The sequence below is a fragment of the Falco punctatus genome (genome assembly GCF_963210335.1).
Source record: "Falco punctatus genome assembly, chromosome: 11".
Classification (NCBI taxonomy): Eukaryota; Metazoa; Chordata; class Aves; order Falconiformes; family Falconidae; genus Falco; species Falco punctatus.
Window position 1 is genome coordinate 22,467,868 of NC_137591.1, and position 24,343 is coordinate 22,492,210.

The window sequence follows — 24,343 nt, forward strand, 5'->3', positions numbered from 1 at the left end:
GCTCCAGTGCCAGTACTGGGGTGAGCCATCAGTAGCATTCATTGGTCAGGGAATCTAAAAGGGCAGGTACATATAGATATACGTAGGAAAAAACAGATTAGATTAGATTTGGTGTATGTAGTCCAGGTTTGGGCTCAAAACAGCAAATATGAATACTTGGGAATATATTTCTGGAAAAGGGGTGTGGAGGGGCAGGCAGGGAAGAGAGTTGAGAAGCTCTCCGAAGAGACAGCTGGTTCCAAAGCTGGCCATATAAAAATTTATGAAAGAGGGTCTGTTAGCATCAGAAACATAGACTACAAGACTTTAGTTACCATACAAGGACACAAATATATAATCCACGGGACAATACTGCTTGCTCACAAAATCACAATTTGTAGTTGTTGTAGCAAGGACTGCCCTCTCTTGCTGGTTGGGAACTGGTTGGGATTTGACCCAGATGACTGACTGAGGCATTCTGAGTTTGGGTAGCATCACACTTGTTACTCTCAGCTCAGTATCTGCGATCATCTCCATATACAGACGTATGACTTCTATGCTAGTGAGAGATAAGTAATTTCTTCTAGCCTACCTGCTGCTCATGCATGTTCTCATGAAATTCACTTTGAGCATCTAACTCCTCTATGGCTAATGCAGAAGTAGAGTAAGGCGTACAGAAAGGAAAGGAGTGCATCTAGGCATCCATACTTAATGAAGCTGTTTCTTTTCCTGCCGACATTTTAACTCTTAAATGTATTTCAGAGAAAATGGTGAAGTCTTTCTAAAACACACCTGCATCCTATCTGTTCTCAGCAGGTCCTTGGATTCCTTAAGCCCATCTGCTGCTGCACAGTGACAAACCACTTCGCTTCCAAAAGAGCATTAACCTTATTATCTAAGCATAGACCCCATGAACTCATTGTATACAAGAGCTGAGGAGCAAACCTGAAATGCTGGCAAATAACGATTCCTTAGTGAAGTGAGGAATATTCAGTCAAGTTAACATATTTCCTTGAGTGTGCATTTTTACACTTACTAAACTCAGTGCTGTAAAAGGCAAAACTATCCTCTCCCGTTCATACTGTTAGGCCTCAGTAGTTATATTCCTTCTATTACCAATAGTTGGAAGTCAAGGATTGGTAGTAAAAGACGACTGTAATGTCAAAAGCACAAATTTAACATATGGGCTTTGTAATGCTAGATAGGATTAGTCTAGTCTAGGATCCTGACTCTTCAATGATCAACATGAATTGACTCAGAGGAGAAAGTCAGCAGCTGGTACTTATATGAGACAGTATCTTCAAGAAGTTTTCTTTTGTAGGGACAGTAGCTAGAGATTGTAGAGGTGCTTCAAATAGCCTTGTATTTAAACTCTGTTGCATCTTTCCAAGAACTATCTTGAACATCTGCTAGATATTCAAAAGTGATTCAGATGTGGTTTCTAAAGAGGAAAAGTAGCAAGGTTTTGTAAGTATGATCAACTCCTACAATAATCACTGAACATCAGTGCCAGCATCAATGAGAAAAACAGGTGTTAAAATGAGCTAGAAAGCTTTTAGGCCTGTTTGTCTGTCTGCCAAATGGACAGCTTTAATACACAAGCTTTTAGGAAGCTCATGCAGATAACCCAGTTTGTTTTATAATGCTTGTCTTGACAGTGAAAGATAAGGATTTCATTATAATAGAACCACTTTTAGTGAAAATATCTGCTATTTCCTGATTTCCTTAGCAATTCTGATTTTTTCTGATTTTCAATCCCATAATAAGAATTACAAGTGAAGGAGTATTCCTATGCAGCTACTTCAGAAATTGTTTGCCTGCAATGGCACATTTGTTTTCCATCAGCGTTCACTTAAATTGCATTTCATCTCTCATTTATATTTCTAATCTACGTGATAACGTCAAGCACACTGATCCAGTTTCTCTTGCTGTCATCCCTATGACTCTTCCTGATTTCATCTGACACTGTATTAAGGCAGACCACATTCTTGTTAACAGTAATAAGCACTGAGGTGGTTGAGTGCTGCTTTGAATGAAGACAAATGAATGGAGAGAAATGTAATGACTATACACACTGCAAAGCAAAAAGGCTGTCTTAGTGGACTGAAATCAGCTTATGAGGATAAAATGACTTCACTAACATACAGCCGAGGTGGACTTGACTGATTCAGCCAACAGCTTGCTTAAGGTATCATATTATTACCATATCACTAAGATCTGCATGGTAAAGTGTTCCCCGAGTCTGATAGCTGTGGTAGAAGTCATGCTTGTAAAACCCAATTTTACTCCTGGGTACGTACTTAGTCTAATTTATTTCATGAACATATGCTTATTGCAGAGAATATATTTGGGCATAACATTTGTTCCTTAAGTACTCTGAAATAAAAAAAACCAACAAATCCGAAGCTACCAGAATGTCCTGTGAGAACAGATGTCACAAAGAGAGTGGCCAGTTCAGAGAACTGTTATCAATGTAACTGGCTGTGAAATCACAGTAGGATTTTCTTTAGTCTAATCTTTATGCATTACACAACTTGAACTGTCGGCTGCTAGATGGCACAATATACTTCCAGTTGCAATGACTTTCATACAAAAACTATACTCTGCACAAGGAAAAAATATTGATAATGATTTTATCGTGATTAATGGAGCAGTACAGTTCAACGTGGGGGTATAGCATGTCTGGACAAAGCTTTTTGGTTTCTTTAAACTTGCTAATACAGTTAATTTGGAAGGAAGGCTAGTAGGAAATAAACTTTAATACTTGAGAGATGGTTGAAATAGAAGTACTTTAAATCCAAGGCAGCATTAAAAAACAGCTGGGAGTTCTCTGATCTTTATTTTGTACTTCCATTGCTAACACACAAAACCATCACTGGATTTATATTTCCAAAGATATTTTTTCTATTATGTCATTACTTTGTTGTGTCTTCTAGCAAGTGACACCACTGGGAGTAGATCTATGTATGTGTATGGACAATTTTTTCTAATATTTTTACTCAGAAGTCTGGATAAGGTGAAGCATAAATGCAGCAAGGATGTCTGTTCTGTATCCCAATACTTTTATTTCTTATAAAAGTTGGGACACCCATTTTCCAATAATTCTGTGGCGATACAGGACTTCATTGTTACTTTTATTTCTGACAGTGAATTGTACGTGTTGGGCAAGCATTGATTCAACCATGGAGCAGACTAATAAAAGCCCAATCTTTCAGCAAACACAGATAGTGAAAACCACTCCTTTTGTGTATCTTTGAGGACTGGGAAATAATTTGAGGCAACAAGACTATAGGACGTACAGTGGGCAACTTTCTGTGGCATATTGACGGTACTTGATATTCATTTAAAATGGCTTCTTGTATTGTGTATAAACTGCAAATATTAGAAGTTGTAAGACCCTTGTAACCATGACTGGAAATTCCTGTCAATTTGGCAGCGAACAGGGAACATTATTCAGATTCTGGGAATGTCAATCATTTGAACCAAACGGCATTGAAGATGTAACATGAATTCTTTTTCATTCAGTCACAAACGTTACCTTCTAGCAGTGCTATAATAGTGAATCCCAACGAAGTGGATACACATCACTAGAATTTGTGTTGGCTGTTACTAGCAGTCATACGACTTTATTGGTCTGAAGTGTGTGCCGTGTTTTATGCAAAGGTAAAGCACATTACTGAAAGAGAAGTGCACTAATGGATCAATAGTACCAAACAAGGAACTCTTGCTTGGTCTGAAAATAGACATTGTATAAAAAGTAGAAGCACATTGGAGAAGCAGCAGAGGGGAATGGCATACACTTGTGGCAACACTCTGGAAATATTAGGTCACAAGGTTAATTGCTACTGATTTGTTTAGAACTTAAGACAGTAAGATTTTTATATTTTTTATCATTCGATTCAAAAGGAAAGAGGAAAACAGAAAGTATAAATCTGATGCTGAATGGATAAAGAGAGGAATGGGGAGTAGGCTCATGCATTCGGTGTATTTTTATATCATTCTTCGTAAAGGTTAATTATGAAAGACTGGTTATTGATTTTATTTTACAAGAGAAAAGCAGACCAAAAGTGGAAAGAACCATTTTGTTTGGTTGGTTTTGATATATTATCAGCATGCCGAAGATAATAAGATAGCAAGGAACAGGCAACATTGGCTTTACATCACTTCCTTTTGACGAGGCTAGCCAATCTGTTACTGTGATGGAGCAGGTACCCCAGCGGGTAGTCAAAACAATGCCTGTTACACCTTGACTGTGCTGAGGCTTTTGATACTGTTCACTGTGACTTTCTCATATGCAAACCATAGAAACTTGGACTCCAGGAAAATGCTGTTAAGTGGGTGCACAGTGGCTGAAATGTCCTATCTGAAACAGCTGTCAGTGGTTCATTCTCCAAGGGATACAATGCTGAGGTAAAGGGAAGCTGAGACTTAGATTTTCTAGGCAAATTCCTAGTGCCATCTCCCACGTTGTTAAAGAGAATACTGCTTAAAGCCACATTTACTGTGTGTGGCACTGAGTTGGGAGAAGTAAGACAGAAAGCACCTGGAGTTCAGAATCAACTAGATAGAGGGGTGTATTTGGTCTGAAAGCTGTAAGACAGAGCTCAGCAATAAGTGCAAAAGTCCTACTTGTGGAGAAAGAAATTAAACGTGCAATATAGATGGTCTCACCATCCATGCATCAGCAGGGTAGAAAAGGATTGGAGCTTATAATGAGTCACAGACTGAATGTGAGGTTAGAATGTGAGGCTGCTGCAAGAAAGAGACTGACATATAAAGCCTATGAAATAACTTTTCCCCTCTGTTCAGTACAGGTGAGGTCTCAGCTAGCTAATTCTGGCACCACATTATTTTTAAAAAAGAGATGTGGACTACTTAAAGAGGATCCAGAACAGAACAATAAGAACTGTAACAAGATTAGGAACACTTCCTATAAGGAAATGCTGAAGTCATTTCAATTGGTTTCCAATTGTTTCAGGGAAATGAAATCTCTGGATATTATACACAATAACACCAAGTTTAAGCCGTACTTGCTGTGGTTAGATAGCATTCACTGAGACTAAAATAAATATCCTCTTTGCTGGTGGATATTCAAACCTCAGAGGAAAGAGAGCATCGCTAGCTAATAGACACAAGTATTTTGAAAATGGGGAACTTGCTGCAAGTTAATAATGCCAATATGCAACCAGCATTACAGAGAAAACCTGAACATGCACATACAACCCACACACATGGATTAAAAATTCTAGCCCTGAGAATGCCTTTTAATTGATCTGTTCTCTGTTCTTACTGTCAAAGACTTGACAGCAACATCCTGCATCTACAAAGGATAAATATGGTCCAAGCAAAGCTTTACAAAAATTATTGAAATAATTGAAATATATTGAAGTAATTGAAAATTTTACATTAGCTTCCATTGCAGAGAGACAAAAATATATATGCAGTGTTAGTCCTAGTAGATTACAGCTGGATCTGACATGTTGACAGAACAACGGCCACAGATCCAGCCCGTACTAATGAGTGAACACTCTGGTCAGACTGTGAATAACAAACAAGCATGACAAGCTCGAGGCCAATGAGTACTTCACAGCAGTTGTCACTGTGCTGCACAACATGGACAACAAACTTCACAGAGGCAGTAGGAAAAGAGCTCATATCCCCACCCCCACAAGGCTTTCACTGCTGTAGCACATACTGCGTTTGCACTCACGCTGGCAGTGTGTCAGCCCCTGTCCTAGGATAAGGAAAATCTCTCATTAAATGCAGAGAAGCATGCAAGCAGGCAATTCTCTGTCCATTTTCTCAGCATAGGCCTGCAATACAATGATATAAACTCCTACCTTGCAAACTGCTGTCAAGAAGGTATTTAGAGAACCTCTGCCTTCCTTCTTAACAATATCTGCATTAACACCCTTTGCTCACACCCTTGTACGTCCACTTCACTATACAGGCAGGAAAACAGACTACATGTGTGGACAGCAGAAGAGGAGAAAGGCCCCTGCATGCCAAAATGGACCTGCTAGAGGCGACAAAAATCTCCTCTATGCTCCAGCTATGCCCCAAAGTGGAGTCTCACCAGCCTTTTCAGACCTGAGATTTTGGACTTCATCCATGTTTATTTCCGATCTTCTCTATAGTTAATTGCTTCAGATTCCGACTGCCCACCCACCCACCCCACCCCCTGCCATGTATTTTGGGGTATCGCATACTCCCCTTTCCAAGCTCTCCATAAAAATGAGAAAAGTAAGCTCACATAGATGAAATTTCCTTAGAAAGAATAATAAAAATGTGCATTTTTTTGGCTGTAAAATCAATCACAATGCTAATCAGAAAATCAGAATCTCTGAAAACTTTAACAAGTTTAGTTCTCTGACAGATGATAACTCATAGCATAAACTAATTTATTGTAGCAACAATTTTTGAACAACACATTCACCATTTCTGTAGAGTTGTGTTCTAATTCTTATTGAAGCTTATTTACATAAGCCTAATACAAAATTTTCAGCTACCAGTGTGGAAATGTTCATATGAAATTCTTGTTACTTTTAATCACAAGTAATGAACATCTGTATTTCATGGCTAATACCTTCTATACTGCAACTTATTGATAAATTGATGCAAAAGAAAATCAATAGTAGCTAGATAGGGACATACAATTTAATGAAGGGTTTGCATACATGTCAATAAATGGAAGACTGCCATTTACACTGAGATTGTTTTTCTCACTGATGTGTATTGAAAGTAGGAGGTCTCATTTCTGAAATCAGTACTGGTTTGTGTTACAGCAAAAATAATAGTAAGCTTTGAAAAAAATTGCAAGTGCATGTTGATATTTTTGTTGTGTTTATTCATCACATGCTACTGCAAATGCATTAAAAAAATGGTCCATGTAACATTACATGTCTTATTGATAAAGTAATTGCCACACTATCAAAGTTTATTAAATATTCTCCTCTTCCTGCTACTGATTCCAAGCAGGCTGCTTTACCCAGAGAATAAATATCAGAGACCATAACTACAAGTACTGCTTTGCTGTTTATAATTTGGAATTATTTTTTCCCCTACTACCAGTCTTTGAAAATTTATTCTCAGTCTATTTTCAAATCCCTAAATAAAATGGGCAAAGTGAGGAGCTGCCAGCAGATTCTCCTGTGGTGCATAGTATTCCTTTGTGTGCCGAACATGTCTGAAATGCTGACCTACTATTTTGGAACTTACTTTTTTTAGCAGACTTTCTTCTCCAGAATCTGAGGCCAATAATGAGCAAGCAATGGAGTAAATAAGTGGGTACTTGACTAGTCAGGAAGTGCAGCTACTGGCCTGTTTGCTAAGGATGATTTTACATTTCCCAGCATGTGTCCTTTTTGAAAGTTATTGAGGGGAATGTGGGCTTCCTGGCCACTGCGGAGTGATCATGAACAGTTATTTGCTGGAGAAAATCACTATTATTATGGCCCTGACTCCACATCCTTTGAAGGCATTGAAGGATTGGTATTGATTTTTGAGTAGCATTTGTAAAGGGCCTGTGCATCTGACAGCAACTGGACCATATCATTAGACCATCAAAGGGATTTTCATCAAATCTGTTTCTAAAGGTAATGCTAATAGCAGAACTCTTAACCTCTGAATCAGAAGATGGATGTGTAAGAGGAGTTAGTATTTTAAAGGAAAGAACTTGAAGAAAATAGCTGCTAAAAGGCTGTTTGACATTATGGATCAACAGCTAATCCTTGATTTATGAAGGCAGCACAGTAAGGGGTTTTTAATTAATTGATCTGACTGTTCTTAAGGGTGTTGCATTCTTAATACTCACAGGAGTCAATGAATAGCAAAAACCTATTTCTTGGCTCCAAAACAAAGTGGACCCTCATTGTACCTGTGGCAGCTGATAACACAGCATATCAAGTCCCATTATCATGGACAGACTCACCTGATCTTCTCCTCTGACATGGTCCTTCTTCTGTTGTATCTGCACTTTAAATATTCCCAGCACAGCTCCGAAACTCCCTGGCTGTGATCACACTGGGAACTCAGAGCCACAGGCACAGTGAGGTACCAGTTCCACAAGCAATGCTGCAGCTGGGGCTGTGCGCGCGACCCGTTTCCCGTGATGTTGTGTGAGAAACACTGTTTGCATTAGCCTTTAGGTGAACGCATCTGAATGTGTTGTAGAACAATTCCTGGGATTTTGTAATAGGATTTTAGAATCAGGTCAGATTGAGCTGAAATTTAGGTGAGATTACAGTAAATTTCTCCTCTATTTAGTTGAATGCTGAGAGCACCTCAGCCAGATAGTCTCTCATTATTTTCCTAGCAAGACCAGATTTCCACCCCCAAGCTACAAATAAATTTTTAAAAGGTTAACTTGGAAACAATGGTATCTTTATCTGCCAAGCAAAGGCTAAGATGTATTAACTGCAAGGAGCTAGACTTAAAAATATCCAGTTGACTTTCTTTTTCTAAATTTCTCTTTTTTAAAAATTCAAGTACACAACTTCAGCTTTGTCTTTTGCCTTTGATTAGTTTTAAACAATCTCAGCTTCTCCTGCAACTGTATGTACTGTTACAATAAAGAGAATCCAAACAAGGATGTTAGGTTTTTTTGGTGAAAAAAACCCCTCAACATTCCCAGGGTTCTTCACTCAGAGTCAAGTAAAAACATGAGGAAGTTAATCTTCACTTCTAGGACTTCCCTTTCTTATTAAAGCCTGGCAGTTATTTTGACCACCATCTTAGCTATTAAGTTTACCCAATTGCTAGTCAGGTATTATTGAAATTGTTAGTGACAAAATGCTTTTGAATAACTTTTCCAAATTTGTGAAAATTATTAGCAAATGAGAAATAAGAACCTAAGAAAGCCAACACATTTTTATGTTTATGAGTCTGGAAATGCCCTTCCAAAGGACACAGAATTTTCCCAGAAGTTTGGCTTTAAGAAGTCAAAAAGCTTTTGAAAATATTTACTTAAATCACAAAACTTTGCATGTGTTTTCCTTGTAAATAAAGGATAATGTAGAGCTGAAGCAGCTTATTTAAACGAAGCATACAAATATGCATGAATGCCAATTGGATTTAATTTATCCTGACTTAATTTGAATTAACTTGATGGGTCTTTTGACACAAGCTGTACTGACTAATTGTTGCTTATTTGGGTGCACTGTATCAGTGAGCATGGCAATCAAAAGCTTAGCCAGATGTTCGTATTTGCTTTGATTGCCCACAGCCTCGGGTTTGAAGAAAAGTCAATCAGCAAAATGATTCTTAGCATCTGTCAAGGTACTGATCACATTAACAGTAATGGCAGTCAGAAGAGCAGAATGGTTCTCATTCCCCTTTCGCTTACTGTGGTATCAGCCTTCAGTAGCTCTCTGCAGTCCTGGTTTGATACCATCACAAAACATGGAAATGATGTAAAATTAGATCAAAACCCTTTATAAGTAGTTGCCATCACCACAGTGAAGAGTGGATGTGTCTTTATCTTTTTATGAACTTATATTGATGTGAGTCATTTCTATAAAAGTATCTTTTGTGTGTTTTATACTGGCATATGTTTGTGATGAGTTATTGACTGAAGGGGTATTTTCCCCCAACATCATCTAAAAGCTTCTAAGAAGCTGAAAAATGAAGTGTATTGCACCTGTGTGCAGGAAATGTAAGCCTACTGAAACAGTTTCTTTGGATTTGTTTTAAAACTTTTAGAGACCTGCATGATACATCAAGCTTTATATTTACTGCACAAGGAATTTTTTCAATAATATTTTCATAAAAGCATATACAAAAAAATAAGGGTGGGTTTTTTTTTTCATTTTTGTGAACTTTTTTCAGATGTTCTGAAACCATCTAAGAGACTTTGTATTTAATTTCAGAAGGGAAACAACTCAAAACTAACTTACCTTTTTCTCCTTTCATCCTTAGGTGTTTGAAATGTGTCCCTGCATTCCTGCATAACTGGAACCTAGCTTATTAAGGGTAAGACTATTTTTTGTATTATATTTTTTCTTGCAATTCAGATAGGAACAGTGGTAACAAGGGAGTATGCATGGTTTGCAGCTGTGTTCATTTAAGAATTACCACAGACTGGAGTCCTCCTCTGCTCAGAAATGTCTTAATTTACAATCCCCACCTGCCTATCTGGCAGCCAAATACTTTGAGCAAGAATTATGATTCCGTTTGTTTCTGTAGCATGCCTTCTGCCTAAGACAATTCACAGCTAAGGGGAACTGAGGGCCCAGGCTAGACCACAACTATTAATTTGCTGCTTGTCTACATGTAGGACTGGCAGAGATCTCTTACTTTGTTGTACACATTTGGTAGAAACATCCTAAAACTGTGAACGTAGAAGAATCCTTGGCATACCCTTGAAGGTGGTAGACTGTGGACAAGAGTATCTTAAAAGTTGTGATGAAATGTCCTTTATGTTTTGGCAAGTGCAAAAGCAGACCTGTGGGCAGTAACAGCACTGTGTGTGTCTTCTCTGTTTTAAGTAAAGATGCTTGTACTTCTCTTTTACACCGTTTAATGGGTGTCATGTCAAAAAGATGAAAGTAACCTGGCAGATGAAGATAATAAGGGAAACATCCTGGAAATTTTATTAGGGATGATGAGCTCCAGCAGCAATTAATTCAGGAGTGAGTTTACTGAAGGAAGCTCCCGGGCTCAACCACAAAACCCTGAATGTGGCTTCATTTTCAATCAAAGCTTTCAGAGGAAGAGATTACACTAAAGAGGAGATACCACATCCACCACAAAGCTGCTTAATATGACTCATGTCTCAATGAAGAGTTTTCAATGTGAAAACTCTTTTAAACAGTGTTTCAGAACTAAGGACACACATCCCTAGTTAGTTTATAAAGTTGTTTAAATATTATTAGTTGTTTGCATACCTGTTGTCAGACGTCCCATAGCTCTTCAGGTTTTGCAGAACTGGGCAGAGCTTTCTACCACAGAAACACCTAGGTAAAGAAAACAATTAACACCTTTTTTCCCATTACTGTTTAAAAAGGTTTCTCACCTTACGTTGCATACGTTTGGCTCTTCAGAGAATAATCCTCAGATTGGTGCTAATTTGTGGGAAGTGCCTGTATGGCATGACAGGGGAAAACACAAGTGGGTGGCCTCTGCGCCATGGACAGGGTGTCACAGGACAAGCAATGGGTTCGTGTGCCAGAAAGGGAAGGCAAGGTTCTTATTTCATGTTGGCTTTGGGGTTTTTAGCCTTACTTATGCCTCTGCAGAGGTAATAACTGAACGTGAATCCACTGCTTCCACGTGCAGAGCTATAGAAGTGTGTGGCTCTACAACTGGCACGTTCTTAATGGGATGTTTTTAGGAGAAACAGGAACTGAGGAGAGAAAAATACTGATTTAAAATAGGAATCTGTGGCTAGAGATACACGGAGGCACATCTCTCTCGTTACCTTACACGCTCGGAGCCGTCACCCCTAAGCTGAGGCGCAGCCTCCTCTCGTGAAGCGGCGGGAAACGCGACGGACCGGCAGGTGCTGCCGCTGGGCTGGCGGGCGGGCGCGCGGCTAACGGCCCCCCCGCGCGCCGGCTAACGGCTCCCCGCGCGCGGCTGGCGGGCCGGGCCGGCGCTGCGGGACCCGCGCTCCCCGCGGCCGCGCAGGCTGGACGCGGCCGGCGGTTGGGTTCGGGGCGCTCCGCGGGCGTTTCGCCCCCGCCGTTTCGGGCTGCTCGTTCCCTCAGCCGCGGGCTCACCGTGCCGCTCTGCCGGCTGCGAGCCAGCCCCGGCGGCCAGCCCTGGTGCTGCTCCTCGCCTCCCGCCGGGGCTCAGCCCAGGCGGCCCACAGCGAACCCTCGCTCCCGCTTTCAGCCCAAATGCCCTCCGTAGCAGGGGTGGAAGTTTTGTTCACAAAAGCCATCCGAATGAGTGTCCTCACTGTTGAAGGAGGGCTTTGGGGCAATTGTTTCCTCAGCCGTGCTTGGTCATCTTTCCCTTCCTTTGCCATCCTCCCTCGCCGTGCTCACAGCCCTGCCCGCCGCTGGTCCCCGGGGGCTGAAAGCAGGCGTCACCCTTGGGCGTGTTTGCACAGCAAGGGCTGCATGCTGCCTGCCCGTCGCTACACATGTCATGGAAATATCCCAGTGTGGCAAGAGAGCCGTCAAGTATTTTGTTGGTTTTGCGTCCTCTGAGTTATGCGTCTCATTAGATTTAAATGTATCATTTCATACACCATCACAGCTGAGTTCCACTTGGGTAATGTGAATCCAAATTTGCTGTATATCTATATGAAGTATTTATCGTTGTGCATATTAAGAGAGTGTTAACTAACTGTGCTTGCATATGTTTCAGCCGTTAGTTGGCTTTCAAAATTGTGATTTCACTTTCATCATAGTTTTATAGTACATAATTCTAACCCACTCATTAAATTTAATGAGTAATCACACTGCCTGGCTGCTGTTTCTACATGGTACATTTGTGCATACAGTCATCAGAAAGATTATGCAAAACATGAGAAATGAATGCACACATGCAAAACTACATAATGTCTTGAAATAGTCAAGAATCATTTAATCTGGAAAATTTTCAGATATCATCAGTCCATGTGTACTGTCCCTTTTTTTTTTTTTTAAAAAATATTTTATTGCTTTTCTCCATGGAAAGATGTGACACTAGTTCAAATGTGGTTCCTCAAGATATTATGACTTTGTTTTGAGGTTAATGTGTTTAGAAAATTAAATAGACCAGTTTTAATAGGCAGAGGGATATTCTGTGCCGTCATCAATGTGAGCTGATTGTTTTCATCTGACTTTTGTTGCGGAGACAGTCAGTTGGAAGGCTGCAGTGCTGTCTGACCTAGATGTTTCTTTGCGGTAGGAAAAGGATGCAGAAACTGAGCAGCCCTGTTCGTAGTCTGGATGGCCCAGGCAAGCTTTATGTTTTGTGAGCCTGGCAGCCTGTTAGTGTGGCTGTATATTGATTTCCAAGGTTGCTCATCCTCCACCATCATCCTTTTTCCCTCCTTCAAGTACCTGACCTTAAATGTTAAGTCTCTTGTCCCCCTTTTCAGATCTCCTATACTTATTAGTCCCACAATAAAATGAGGCTGCTCCAGGAGAATAGAGCTCCTGCAGAGGAAGAAAATTCAGAATGTCTAAGACAGAGGTGCTCGTGTGAAGGGAGGGGAGGGGTATTAGTGGCACTGTGTTTCCCACAGAGGCCTGCAGTCTTGGCTACTAGACTGTAGTTTTTTATAAACCAGTTTTGCTGCTGCCTCCTAACTAGGGGGTGGGTGCACCCCACACACCCCCACCCCCCACCCCCACCCCCACACACACCCCATACCCCTTTGCAATGACTGTGAGAAGCAAACCTTGACTGTTACCGAATACCAGCAATCGCATGGGATGCTCCCAGACTGGGTGATAAAGATTTCTCACCCTTCTGCCTTTGGATGAGGAAAGGAGGGAGCCAAGTTCAGCTCCCATCATCCTTTTCCCATTATTTCCCCACTGCTTCCTTATTTCCTTTCTTTCCCTACATTTTCCTCCATTCCGTTGTACACTGAGAACTGTTTCTCCTTGGTTTTACTGTGCCCTTTATACAGATGCCTTTATTCAGCTTCAGTATTGTACTTGGCTCCTGTCCCCAGCATAGGGGAAAACAACCCCAGTGTGGATACCAGTGGACTTCCTCCTACCAATCACATATTTTCAGTCAGTTTGGAGAAAACCACCTTATAATTTCAAATGGAAACATCACAATTAAAAGGAGGGGAGAGGTGGGCAGGTGAAACATACTTTGTTCTCTTCAGAAATGGGAGTGCTGTGGAAATTTTTGACAAATTAAAATTCCGGTTTTGGCTCTTTCTGGCAGTAAACAGCTTTGATCTTAATATCTGCATTGAGCAAGTCTACAGGCCTAGAGCATAGTGGATATTTCTAAAATCCTTCTGAGAAATAACAAAGGGATAAGTGATCCATATCCATCCAAATCAGAAAGCTACTGAATAGTGAATGCTATGAAGATTATATATTTATGCACTCTCCAGAGCCTGAGCCTTCACATTGTGCTGCGTTATCTTCTGAGCCAATTTGGGCAATAGGACCGCAAAGCAGAGCTACTTTTTCCTGAGCTGCCATGGAGATGATATTCTAATAAAAAAGAAGCATAGGCTCAAGAGACTATATGAATAGAATATCAAACCTTACCTGTTTTTTTTGTTAATATTTGATAGAAAGGAGCTTTTATGTCAATAACAATAACCATTCTAAATCTCTTCAGCTGTTATTCACTTAACATACTTTACGTGCTGTAATGAACAGTGCCTGCTCTAGAAGTTATTTGGGCTGGTGATGATACTCTACCTGACTTCACTGGGCTTTCTGTGTAAGAGTCTGAGTAAACCAACAAATAAGAAATTACTATCTCTGTTTCAGAAACGCTAATTGTACTGGAATGATGCTGTTCTCTGTTAGTCACTTCCGGAGTTCAGTTCACAATTTCAACATTTAGTTAATATTTTCCATTTAAAAACTCTGGTTTATGGCTCTGCTCTAGCCGTGTTTACTTTTTACCTGTGCTAGGGAACTCCAGAGCTTGCAGGCTGACCCTCTGCAGGCCACACAACCCTATGGCCTCTGTTGTCACAGCACATAGTGTGCTGTGGCCATTTTCAAGATCTCTGGCTATGAGACATTTCGGAGTGAGATGCTAACTGGGTAGGAGGCTTTTGTATTAATTTCTGGTCCTTAGGATGACCTCATGACTCTGAGCAGCCTTGTTGTCTCAGCCCTGTATACTTGGAAAGCTTCTTCTAATTACTCATTACATCCTTACTCTAGTGAAAATACAGCAGAAGATACAGTTTGCAGAACTTGTGGGGCTACAGAAGAATCAGTCTGGTTTTCTTCTTGCAAATAATTTTACTGACCACCATTTAAGGCATAAAGTGAAAGCTAGAGCACAAAATTAGGATGGCTTTGCAAGCTGTGAAAGAACTCTGACAGGTACTTACAGCCAATCTTCTTTAATGGACACAGGAGAAATGATGATAAATGTTCCATCAGCTATTCTGCTTACTGTATCATTTGGAAAGTGATTAATTTTCCATTTTCTTGTTATCTGTTGAGGGCTTATTGATGCTGTTTGTGGCAGATGTTTTTTGTTTTAAAATCATGGAGGAGGTTGGTTGAGTAATTACTTTTGCTGAACCTTATGTTTCTCTGAAAATACCAGCTGAGTATGAGGAAAAGCAATAATGTTAGTCACTTGGGTATAGAATGGCTGACAATCAGGAAATTGAAAAATACTGCTACTATTAGATTGTAATAGCTCATAAAATGTATACTAGACATTGAAAGGCAAACAAGTAGTCAGCATCATCCACCAAAATGCAAATTACTTAATGATGATGAAAGGAAATCAGATAACAGACTCAAGGTTTTTCCTGGAGAGTAAACTCTAGACTTGAACAGAAACAGCTGGCATCATCAAGAAAGGGAAGAGAAAACAGATGCATTGACTTCTTATTTGTGGATTTTATCATAACCTGCTGACCGGGCCCTTGGTCATCCCCTATTCATATAAATTATGCTTTAGTAGTATATAATGTCATGATAGCATATTGGATGGAGTGCATTTTAATTTTAATCTGCACTTCAATCGCTGTGCAAGCTGGAGTTCTTTTATGCTTCACCAAGATTTAGCTGCAATGTCATTTTGATGTTAAAAAAAATAATTTCCTGGATCATACCCAGCCATAGGAAAGACATTTGGTTGCCAGTCTTGCTGCTGAATTCCTGACAACTCCTGTCTGTCTTACTGAAGTTAGATATGTTTTGACGGAGATCACTTCTCCACCCTTGAGGAACTGGAAACACAGTCAAGGTCTGGCAAAGCTCCTGAGAGAACCTGCACAAAGCATGGCCATGGTAGCATTGTAGGCTTTGGCTCCATCCTCTCTCATTAGAACAGAGCCTTCATTCACATAAATGAGAAAAAACTAAGCCAAATTTTGGCTAGAGAAGCATGTCCGAGTATATGTATGCTCGCAGCCTTCCTCACTGTAATCATCTTTGATGTCCTTATTGAAAACAAAGTGAATAAATATCTTTAGAGCAGTCTGTTCCTTTGCAATCATCTTGGCATTGCTTTCCACGACATTAACAATGAGCCTCTTTGATAATTTCTGTGCTTAAAAAAGGAACACAAATAAGACATCTTTCCAGGTAAATATAATAGACTTGACATTTAATATCCTGTCTTTGTAATTTTCAAGTTATTTTTGGTGCATGTACAATAGAAGTTATCCATTCACACAAAAATAAGTATGCTTGTAATAGAAAATCAATTGCTATTAAGGCATCTCCTACTGGTCACTAGCGTGTGAAGCTTCATCTTAAAATTAACAAACTTGTTGCCAAGGGGAAGAATCTTAAGCAAGTAACTGTGCTTATTTTTTGAAACGGATGGTAGCTTTTTTGTGTCACAAGGCGACTGTTGATGTTAGCCATAATGACTGTACACTTCGACTGAAAAAAAAAAATCTTCATTACATGTTAGGAAGTTTTCCAAGAGATGTGCCAATCATGATGAGTTGGTGTTGCCCTATCATGTGTTAGAAAGAGGAAAGGCGAGTGAGAGAGAGAAGAAAATATGTCTACAGACAGGACAGTTTATACCTTTAGAGGCGTAGCTTATAATTTAAATCTCTATTGTATGTTGGTGTTATTCCAGACAGAACGTTGCCTCAATCTGTAGTATTTGTTGGCTTGTGTTTGCTGTGTGCCTGCTAACTCCATTTCCATGCAACATAACAGCAGCATCTGTATTTGCAGTCCAGAAACCATATACCAACTCCAGTATGGCTTTTCTCCGTTTAGGGGGAGGCTCAAAGCAAACTTTCCAGAAAAACTGCCCGGTCTGCCCTGAGGTAGGGTGAAACCTCAAGATCACAGAACATCAAAGTTCTGTCAGTTTCTAATGTCCAGAAGCCATAAGCCATTGCAATCTTTTTATGATTACATAGGTTTGTAATTTTTATATGAAAAATATTATTGTTCTTTTTCTTCTTATGGGCTTGGTTGAGTAAGGAATTTAGCTTGCATAGTTTTGGAGTGGTTATTTTTTTTTTTATAATAGTATATGATAAATCTGAGGTTTTATGTTTTTTAGGGCTACTAGGATTTGGCTGCAGAATCTGAAGTTTATTTCACAGAAAGACCAATGTGTGAGTTTTGCTGTGAAATTTCTTTCTGTTCTGAATAGTTCTCTTTTTGTTTGTTGGTGTTTTTTTAAAGCACTCCTAATATGAGACTTCTGTTGAGAGAAAAATAAATAGCATAATTTTTGCTTGAAAGCGGAAATATATAATGGCAATTTTTCCCCTTCAAGCAAAAACTAGGAGAGAACAGGAACAGTATATTGAAACAGAATGGACAAAGGAGTTAGAATAACTAGCAGTAGTGAGATGGGTTGGTTTAGCTTCTTGCATACATCATTGCACCCTTAGAAACAGTGTTCTACTGCAGCCTAATCCTGACTGCCAAATCACAACCATCTTTATTTTTTTTACCCAAGTTGGCCTAAAGAACCTGAGTCATAAGTGGTGGTTTATTTTAGATGGGCTGAAACAGCTCAGCACCTAACTTAACCTAGCCCGCTTGAGCAGCAGGAAGTGCCTGCTCCTCTGCCAAACTTACTGAAGCTGCCTTCACAGCTATCGTGGACATAACCAGACTTCATAAAGAACAGTTATCAGATTAAAAAGAAATAAAACGTTTCTAGAGGAGGTCCCAGGTGACATATGTGATGTCTCTAGCTTGGATCCATCACCAGTTCTGGTTCCACTATCTACCTGAAAGAAGGATACATTAAAACAAGGTACTGGAAATTTTGTATTCTAGTAGTTTCTAGTTCTTTTCATCCATCTCACATCAATAAATAGGGTCATTTACTGACTTTATGGGATTCTACAAGGATAAGCATGAGACTGTGAAGCACTTAAGACATCGTAGGTTGTAAGAGGGTGGCTGGGGAAAGAATATCAGGTTCCTATCTTGTGTTTGATAGTATTATGTGGACTGATGCAGCTACAAATCCATTCGAATGAAATGCGAACTTGTCAGCCTTGCTGCATATCGCTGGTGGCTAGATCAGCTTCTTTTCAATTAACACTTCTTTTCCCAGTGCTTGCCAGGACATGTGGTGAGATTACTTTTTTTTTTTGAGTCTACATGGTCTGGAAGCAGAGTGAAGTGGGTGAGATTTGGACATTGAAAAAAAGACAATGACCAATCCAGGTAGACAAGACTTGATTTTATTAATAAAATTTGTATTTTCCTCTTTGAGGTGACAGTTACAGACTTTGGTTCAAAAATAAAAGAAAACATGAACAGCAAGAAGTTGACTTTTGAAATCTCACTTTTACATGTATAAACGTGCATAAGAAAATACCAGTTGGAAATGAGCCAGCAGAAACTAATACTATTTAATTTAACAATTTTTAAGAAATAGAAACAAACATTTCTTTTCAAGTCTTACATATATTATGAAAAATAATTACAAAAGGATTTGTGTTGTAAAGCTAAAATGTAATTTCTACTTCCAACTATCTGAATAAAATGTTCAGAGGGAAGGCCAAACAAACTCTTTTTATTTTTTTTTTTTTTTTTTTCTGAGATTTGAATAGCAAATTGTAACAGTTTGGGTCAAAGACAGCTCTGCAGGAAGCAGTCCCCTCGTATGTTGCTTAGCAACTATGGAGAATCACATGACCTAGACATATTGCATCTCTGGCCTTCAGGTGAAATAACAGGAAAAAATAAAAATAATTCATATTAATGGGATGGGCAAATAACGTATAGGACCATTCTGTGGAACTTTTAGTATCCAGTTCAGGAAGCAAACATCCATCATTGCTTACATAAAAATCTAAGTAAACACTGCAAAAATCCATAAATAACTTTAGAATCCAGTTTTAATATTTATGCAGACCAAATAAACACAATGGAAACAAATGATGAGATTGAAGAAAAAAAAAAAAAAAAAAAGGAAAACTATATGACTAATTTACTTCACAGATTTTAACAGATCTCTTACACAGAAGTTGGTTTTTTTCTTACATATTTTCCCCACCCAAAAATATAAACTTGTTTATTTTAGATATATACAGGTATCTTATGAAATTATGGAATTAGAAAAGAAAATAAAAGGTCTGAGGTATAGCACCATGGAACACAGCACCTTTGAAGATGCTTTCATTATTGAAATTCATAATCACAAGTGATATCAGCAGAAAAGAGTTGTTTGAGTGTGCTGCTCAAGATCTTCCAGTTTTGCCACCTTAAGTTTTGTTGGCGACTTCAAATAACAAAGCTCTTCAACAACAATATATACAAAGGGATTTTATTATTAATCTGAAATTTGAATTGGCTTCACTGGCAATTACAGCTTTATTTTTTCAGAACACATACACAGTATTGACAGTGTAATTTTGTAATTATAAAATAACAGCCAGATGCAATTCAGAGACACATGCAAGTTTTGGAAATGGACAGAGAAATAACAGTATAGTACTGTACATAGAATAATTACACTTTTTTAACAATTCTGTTGTAATGGAAGGAGCACCATGTTGTTAATTTTTTTTACAGCACCAAAGGAATCCAAAGGGGGGTGTTCCTAAAGCAAGCACTATGTTGTCTGTGCCACAGCATCTTTGCAAAATAAGTTTAAGTCATGTGATTCTGGCCCTACAAGGGCAACAATTACTTTCTAGATAAGACATACATACACAGCAAGACATATTTTCTATGCCATCCTTATTCAAAACTTGCATGTGGCATGAAGTGGGTTGGTAGCACCAAAGTGCAACATTTTTGTTGATCTGTTTTTGTCTAAAGCTTAACCAAGGAAGCAGACAGGACCGACCTCAAATCCAAACTTCTGGTTCTGATCACCAAAGTCATTGATCATCACATCAACTATAGGCACTTGGTCTATTTTGGGTGTGTTGATTTCGATCACCGTCTTTGCATAGCCCTTTCGCGACTATTAAAAAAGACAAAAAAAAAAAAGCAAACATGGTTATATATTAGAGCAGTAAGCATGTGCTGTAGATCTTCATAGGTTATCTCTGAAGTATAGAATTTAAAAATTATTGCCCCCTCATGCACCAGATATTACAAACTCTAAAGTTTATGTTTTCTTAGGATTTTATTTTAAAAACGTGACATTGAATGGTTTTGATTTTAGAAAGAGATCAGCCCATAGCTTTTGACTTACTAAAATAGGTCTACAAATGAAAAATTACCTGAAAGACATTTAACATTTCTTAGAGAATGATGAGTTCACATTTATACTATTTAATAAAAAAAATAACACTATTCTTATAGCAGTGCACGTCTTCCTTGTGAAAAAAAAAAATAATCACTGATTAGTTCTGAAAGACAGAAGAAAGATCCACTTCTAAGAAGAAAGACTATAACTGTCTCACAAAGTATTACAGCAGTTGTTTTGACATGAAAGAGTGTAGTAGTCTGACAGGACTGCTAACTGATGAATTTAGATACCAGGTTTGAAGGCAGACCCTTATTACTTCCTAACAAAGGCTCTCGCTGCTCTAAATAACATTCAGCCAAGTTATCATGTTAGTCATCAGGCAGGACTGCACTTCGTTGAGATAGTCTGTTATACCTTGCTGTGACCCCTTTCAGCTGTGCCAGGGTCTTGGAGTTTAGATAAGCATCCAAGTTTGAGTTCTCAGTTTAGTGATGGACTTACACCCTAAATCACTTCTAGCTCTCTCTGGAGCTCTACACTCACCCATTGTGGATAACTAAAGCAGAATAAATCTACAGGTCATACAGAAAGGCTGACATGAAGCAGTTACGTATTAGAATCTCATTATTGAGGGGAAGAGACACTGCATCTACCTGAGCTGCATCTCTGTCTCCGACCCAGGTAGGTATCCTGGCACTTTCAGGTCTCTGATTCTTTGTCACTGACTTCTCAGGAACTGCCTTCAAAAGATTCCCATATAAAAACCCAGAATAATTAATGAGGCTTCAACTGTCACTTTCTCCTTTGATGTCTTTGTTTCAAAGTGTTCAGTACAAACTATTCTGTTTCTGAAAAGAAGAACAGTTGCTATGCCTACAAAGACCCTGCTGGAGAGGCGGTTAGAGAGCTGATGCATGTTTGGACAGCTCCAGGGATTACAGTGGACCTGAGAAGCTTCCAAAAGGTACAGTCCACAAACTCCACCTGGCTTTGACTACCAGAAATTGAGAAAAGAAAATACCAAGTCACATATCAACTGTGCAATTAATTCACTATGTTTGGGTACATACATATGGCTTAGTTCATACACGTTTTTACTGTATTTGCTAAATATTCTGTCTGCATATGCCTTGATTTTGAGTATGAATATATTCTGCTGATGGGCTGCCTCCCCTTACTATGCTTTTTTTCTTCTGTTCTCTTATACTATGTTTATAAGAGCACATAGTCTAATCTCAGCACACAAATTTCACATCAGGTGCTGACAGCCTGTATCCACGCCAGGTTTGTCCCATTTCTGTTGCTTGGCTTATGGTTTTGGTTTGTTTTTTTGTTGGGTTTTTTTGGTACATATATGAAAATTAAATAAGGGACTAGTGTACTGTAGTTAAAAACCTACTAAAAGGCAGTCTATTAAAAATAAAGTATTTTGAAACCTTTTCTCAGAAGAAAGCTGTGAAAAAATGAATTTGTTGTCTACTTTGAGAAGTTTGGTTTGTAAAGACTCTTCTGAACCTCTACTTACTGCACAGCCATCGTGAAGAGCTTTGATGTAAGGATTGTTGTCATAAGACATTTCTTCATCATTCGATCCTAAGAACCTTAGTGCTTTGTCATAGCTGTCAGATGATGCATCATGCCAAGCTACAGACTGATGACAGTTGTAAGTGAAATTCTGTTTGGCAGAGGCACTCAGTAGTTTAAGGAATGTCATTTGGACCATATTAATAGAATTGCCTTCAACATCCAAATAGGAAAGCTGGAAAATATAGAAAGTTACATGTATGTTTATCTGTTTCCTTTGTTAAAATGCAGAACAAAATTATTGTTGACAAAAGACCCGTGTAACTATCCTTAATTAAAAAAAAAAATAATCAATCAACATACAACATTTTAGGCAGTTTTAAGTTCAATAAAGCTATGATTCAGTAAATAGATTTTCATGTTGTAGCGATATATTTAGGATTAAGAACTACATATATTAGCTTCATTATAATGGGAAAGACAGAGAATTACTCCTACCATAGTGTGAAATAGCAGAACCTCTTTGGAAAATCTGGTTTTAGTTAATTATAAAGTTAAGCTGGCCTACAGTCTCGTCTTTGCATACTCAGTATATTTCCTGTTACCTAGAGTGGGGCAGGTTCAGTGGTGATGGGTAGTCTGCCAGAAGCTAGATCCTCACCATCAGCTGTGCGGGTGACCATTTGGATCATTGTGGGACAATACAGAGCAGGCTTCTACTGTTCAGGAGCAAGAAGCTATATAGCTGCTTTAACATTTAGGGCAAAAAGACTGGGCTTGAAACATTTTTTCATTATCTAAATATTTATAAAATTACTTTGCATCTGTTGATCACTGATAACATGTACTTGATTTATGAACAACTGTTATGTTGCAGTGACAACTTACAAGTTTGCCTCGCTTAAATTCACTAAACCAAGATCCTGGATTCTCCTTTGGCCATGATGAAATTCTAACCTGTGTGGTAAAACAGCAGAGACAGAAGTATTTAAAATGTGTTAACAGATAGAAGATTTTACATTACCTAGGACAAATTTCACATCTGCTAGTAAAGAATGGTTCTTTTTTCTGAAATCTCAGCCTCTTTAAAGCTGTAAAATAGGATGGGGTTTTTTGTATAGAATGCCTTCAGATTAGTGACTTTAAACAGAATCCAAGGTGATGGCTTATAAAGAGAGCTAGTTCTGTTTAAGGGAGGCTGTTGTCATCTGTTAAGATTAGGTAAACTGCTGGAATAAATTGTTCCTGTGAAGAGTGTCTAAATTAGAGTTTTTACTGGTGTTGATGCTGATAGATCTTTTCCATTTAGGCAAGCTTTTAGAAAGCCCTCCTCTATACCATAAGCCCCATCAGAGGTAATTTATAACAATGAGTAATGACACTGTTAACACATAGCGTTTTACATCTACTTTGTGTAGGAAAATATGAACCCACAAGAGAAACACAGTAAGAGTTTAGGTTTTATGTGTCAAATGCTAGATTATGCACTTTTAACTAGCTGCATGGTTATGTTGCATTCTGAAACGGAGTGAACGGTTAGCAAGCAAGTGCATAGGTCCCCTAACTAAGCAAAACAGTGAAAATGCAAACAGCATTTAACAAAGTTAACAGTTACCAGTTACCTCTATGTACCATTTTACCACTTCAGATTTATGTGAATTCCAGTGTAACCAGAAAGACAGATATATGAAAATGTGACAATATAATTATCCTGTTCAGTCAACACTGCAACAACATAGTTGGATCTGTTAACACCCAGCTGAAAACACAGATTGGTACTTACTCCTTCAGATTTCTTATCTGGGTAGATGCAAGTTTCCCCACCTGCTGTGAAATTGCAGTATACTTTGAAGGAGTCTCCAGTACAGCCCTGGTTAGGATCAATCCAATATTCCCCTAAAACAAATGAGAAAATTTTTGCCTTATATAGTGGAAATGGTATTTGGAAGGTTCAGGTTTTACTGCTGCCTATCAGTCCTCCAAAATCTGTATCAAAGTTATTTTATCTGGATGATGAGAAAGCAACCCTTTCTTTTCTGCCTTGTGGTTTGTTGCTGCTATTGTTGTTTATGAAAGAACACCAGGATCAAAGTCTATTTTTATCTGTGCCCTTTTGTTTTTGTCTAACTTTACTTTAAACTATGACTCTGTTGTAGGCTACTGCTAAAGTTTTGGAGGAACTGAGGAGACTCAGTTTAGAGGAGGAAGAACATTATGTGTGAAACATACATTGTGGTTCTCAACAATTTGGCCATTTCAGTATTTCAACTAGAAGGATGATGTGTACCTGTGACGGCAGCACCCTCAAAAACAGAGCAGAGGCACTCTTAGGCAGAAATAAGCTATGGCTTAGGTCAGAGAGCAAAATCTGGAGTAATTTATATACCTATCTCCATAAAAAGGTGGCCGCACAGGGCTTGGTGAGGCTGTAGCTGGCACAAGTACCTAAAGCTTCCATTGAGAGAGATATACCTCAAGAAAAGATGTTTTTTTTCTACTGGGTTATGAAGCTGCAGCACTAGGGAAACTTCAGGCTGCTTTAGTTGATAAAAGCACCTTAACTAATACTTGGTTAGGTGATATGGTGGGAAAGACG

At 38.8% G+C, this 24,343-nt stretch overlaps 1 protein-coding gene across 3 annotated transcripts in view; it reads right to left on the minus strand.

Moving 5' to 3' along the window:
• Positions 1–18,243: 18,243 nt before the first annotated feature.
• Positions 18,244–24,343, minus strand: part of COL11A1 (collagen type XI alpha 1 chain) — a 160,486-nt gene continuing 154,386 nt past the window's right edge. For all 3 annotated transcript variants that reach the window (XM_080407049.1, XM_080407048.1, XM_080407047.1), the window contains 4 exons: positions 23,531–23,643; positions 22,636–22,704; positions 21,749–21,982; positions 18,244–19,992 (listed from right to left, as the gene is read on the minus strand). In XM_080407049.1, the coding sequence (XP_080263175.1) occupies positions 19,846–19,992; positions 21,749–21,982; positions 22,636–22,704; positions 23,531–23,643 (563 nt within the window). In that variant the 3' untranslated portion in view covers positions 18,244–19,845. The remainder of the gene's footprint in view (positions 19,993–21,748; positions 21,983–22,635; positions 22,705–23,530; positions 23,644–24,343) is intronic.